The sequence below is a fragment of the Solanum tuberosum genome, unplaced genomic scaffold (assembly GCF_000226075.1).
Source record: "Solanum tuberosum cultivar DM 1-3 516 R44 unplaced genomic scaffold, SolTub_3.0 scf00188, whole genome shotgun sequence".
Taxonomy (NCBI): domain Eukaryota; kingdom Viridiplantae; phylum Streptophyta; class Magnoliopsida; order Solanales; family Solanaceae; genus Solanum; species Solanum tuberosum.
This window is the reverse complement of record NW_006239119.1, coordinates 483,422-486,327: the sequence shown is the minus strand read 5'-3', so window position 1 is coordinate 486,327 and position 2,906 is coordinate 483,422. Positions and strand designations below refer to the sequence as shown.

General features: G+C 28.0%; 1 protein-coding gene across 1 annotated transcript in view; it reads right to left on the bottom strand.

Annotated features, from left to right (window-relative positions):
* Positions 1-553: 553 nt before the first annotated feature.
* The window catches only part of LOC102582099 (uncharacterized), a 6,877-nt gene continuing 4,524 nt past the window's right edge, over positions 554-2,906 (bottom strand). Inside the window, exons 3-7 of the mRNA XM_006355199.2 lie at positions 1,841-1,901; positions 1,494-1,551; positions 1,342-1,399; positions 1,126-1,198; positions 554-977 (exon numbers count right to left, since the gene is read on the bottom strand). Coding sequence (XP_006355261.1) covers positions 885-977; positions 1,126-1,198; positions 1,342-1,399; positions 1,494-1,551; positions 1,841-1,901 — 343 coding nt within the window. The 3' untranslated portion in view covers positions 554-884. The remainder of the gene's footprint in view (positions 978-1,125; positions 1,199-1,341; positions 1,400-1,493; positions 1,552-1,840; positions 1,902-2,906) is intronic.

The window sequence follows — 2,906 nt, the reverse complement described above, 5'->3', positions numbered from 1 at the left end:
CGCTTATATTATTGTATCTCGCGCATGTATCAACACTTATATAGCTCTGATACATTAATCTGATACGCGAGATATAATAATATAAACGTTGATACATTAATCTGATGCGTGAAAATGAGGGATTTTGGAGATTTGAAAAACTTATAGGGGATAATGGTAATAAGTAAACTAAAAGGTGGAATTTCTGTAATTTTTCCATATATGTATATATGAAACCTACTGACCAACTTTTTATTTTATTTTTATAAAGTTTATAACAACTCAACAAATGAGAAACACACACATATATATATATATAAAACAGTTGAAGTGAAAAAGTAGCCCCCTATCCCTGCCCTATTTAAATTTTTAAAATTTTAGCTTTGACCCGCCCCGCTTTGCCCTATTTAAGCATTGCCCTTCACTACCGTGTTAAGCCTTTTCCCTGCCCCACCCCGCCCCAATTGCCATCCCTACAACCAGCTTCAAAACATCAATAAAATAATCATAATTACAAATTAAAAAATTATTGCTTTCTCATAAGCATTTCACAGTATATATAAAATGGATTAGATATGAAAATGTGCTCGTTTTGATGATGAGTTTGAGCCAAGTGATACAGAGAGTAAAAATCCAAAAATAAAATAACAAAATAAAAGACATTAATGAATGTCGGAGCCTCCCCATGCCTATCTCAACCATAAAAAAAGAATTTAAAACGCATCAATTTCATTATGGCTTAACCATAGTGCAGAGTGTTGGTTTTGCTTAGTTGAGGTTATAATAGCTTTGCAAAATAGCAGAAACATTGCTAATTTTTTTAATATTGAATCCAAAAGGATGGATGATGGACCTTGTCTGAGATAAAATATGAATTAACTCTGAACCTCAATATTATATACTGCTTATAGAATTGTCATTGATACTGCGGCAGATCGGAGCTTCAAACCATCCTCGGCCCATTTGCTTTCGGGGGCCGTGGCGCCAGCAATGACGGCCTGCAAAAGCAAATTTCCAGTAAAGCAATACTAGTGGAGACTTCAAATTATTATATAACATAACCATCTAAGATGGGAAATTGATGAATACATAATATAGGGTACAACAATTTAATATAGTAGAAAATTCTTGAAAAATAAGTGGTACCTTTCCACTGTTAACAGCAGCCACTAATGCAACGTGTTGCTCATCTCTCACAAATTCATAAAAATAGTATGTCCTGAAAAATAAAATTACATTAATGCTATATACTGAATGTTTAATGTTAATTAAAGGGGAATATATATATATATATATCATGATTGTCAAAATGAGAGACCATTATAAAGTAGTGATCCTAAAAAAGTATAAACATGAACATACCTGAAACCTTCATCTTCTTTAATTTTTATTGAGCGGACAGAATATAATGTTGAGCCAGCTGTCATACTGATAATCAGTAATTAAGAAATATAATTCATTAAAGATCAATCTTGCAAAACATATGAATGTGCAAGGGCCATTTGCAATTATACCTGGAACAAATATTTTTGCTGCCTCCTTAAGTGAACCTAAATCCGTAATATCTTTCGCCTGTTAAAAGTTATTATTAATACAATAAGGCACAATCACAATGTTGCTATGTACTCTTACAAAATAAAAGCATATCACGTTAAGAGAATAGGAGTTCAAGAAAGGTAGACTTTTGAAACTTGTAGTAAAAAATAAGTGATACTGACTATATATCATTTCATTAAAGATAAATGGATATTTTAAACTTAAATTGTTTCTAAATATATAGAAATATGTCTTTTTTTTTTTGGACGGACTAAAAAGAAAAGTGAGTCATATAAACTCCGTATCAAAATTGCCTTAGACAAACCTCTAAGAAAGTGATCTTCAGCTGATTAGATGGACGAATTATGACACTTAAAACTTCGGATCTGTATATCACAAAATAATTAATAATAAGAAGTATTAATAAAATTATATAATTGAAGAAAGATCGTTAAAGAGAGCAAATTCCATCACTCATTAGATAATGCATTTTTTTTCTTCATAACCAAGACTTCTAGGAGGAAATAATAATGAATAATGCACTAAACAAAAAAATAATTAAAACCACAAGGAAAATTCTTTGATAGGCAAAATAACACTGAGATAGATATTATTTTGTATTGTATCAAATTATATAATTATGATAAGGATTTAAAAGCAAGTAGATAGGACATTACAACTCATTTTAGATAGATATTATTTTGTACTACGCAGAATTTTTTTGTTATGTACGTTGTTAATTTAGAGCATATATAAATACTATTTAATCTCCCAGCTGTTGAGGGAATAATATAGTAAAACATTTTAAAAATTATTTTCTTTTTCTCTTTCCTACAAAGTTTTGACAGTTAAGATAGCATAATTTTTCTCTAAACAATTAATTTTCTATTATTGTTCTAGATAAATTTTTTCTCTCAATATTTTATCGAATTAGAGCCCGTTTGGATTGACTTAAAAAAAGTAACTTTTAAAAAGTAACTTTTTAAAGTGCTGGAACTTATTTTTAAAATAAGTAGTTATGTGTTTGGATAAAAGTGCTGCAGTTGAAAAAAAGTTGTTGATGTGTTTGGCAAATAAGTGCTGGTATACACTTTTTTTTATCAAAATGTCTGAAATACCCTTTAAGCTGTTAACATGATAAAAAGTTGATTAATTTAAGGTTTTTATACTTAAAAAAAAATTAAAACAAAATTAATTTATGTTTTACATCCATAAGTAATAATATTTTTCTATCATTCACATATTTCTTTACCACCTTATAAGAGGAATATAAATTCATATTTCAGAAATAATAATAATAATAATAATAATAAAATAATAATAGTAATAGTAATAGTAATAGTAATAATAATATAATAATAATAATAATAATAATATTTATAATTATTATT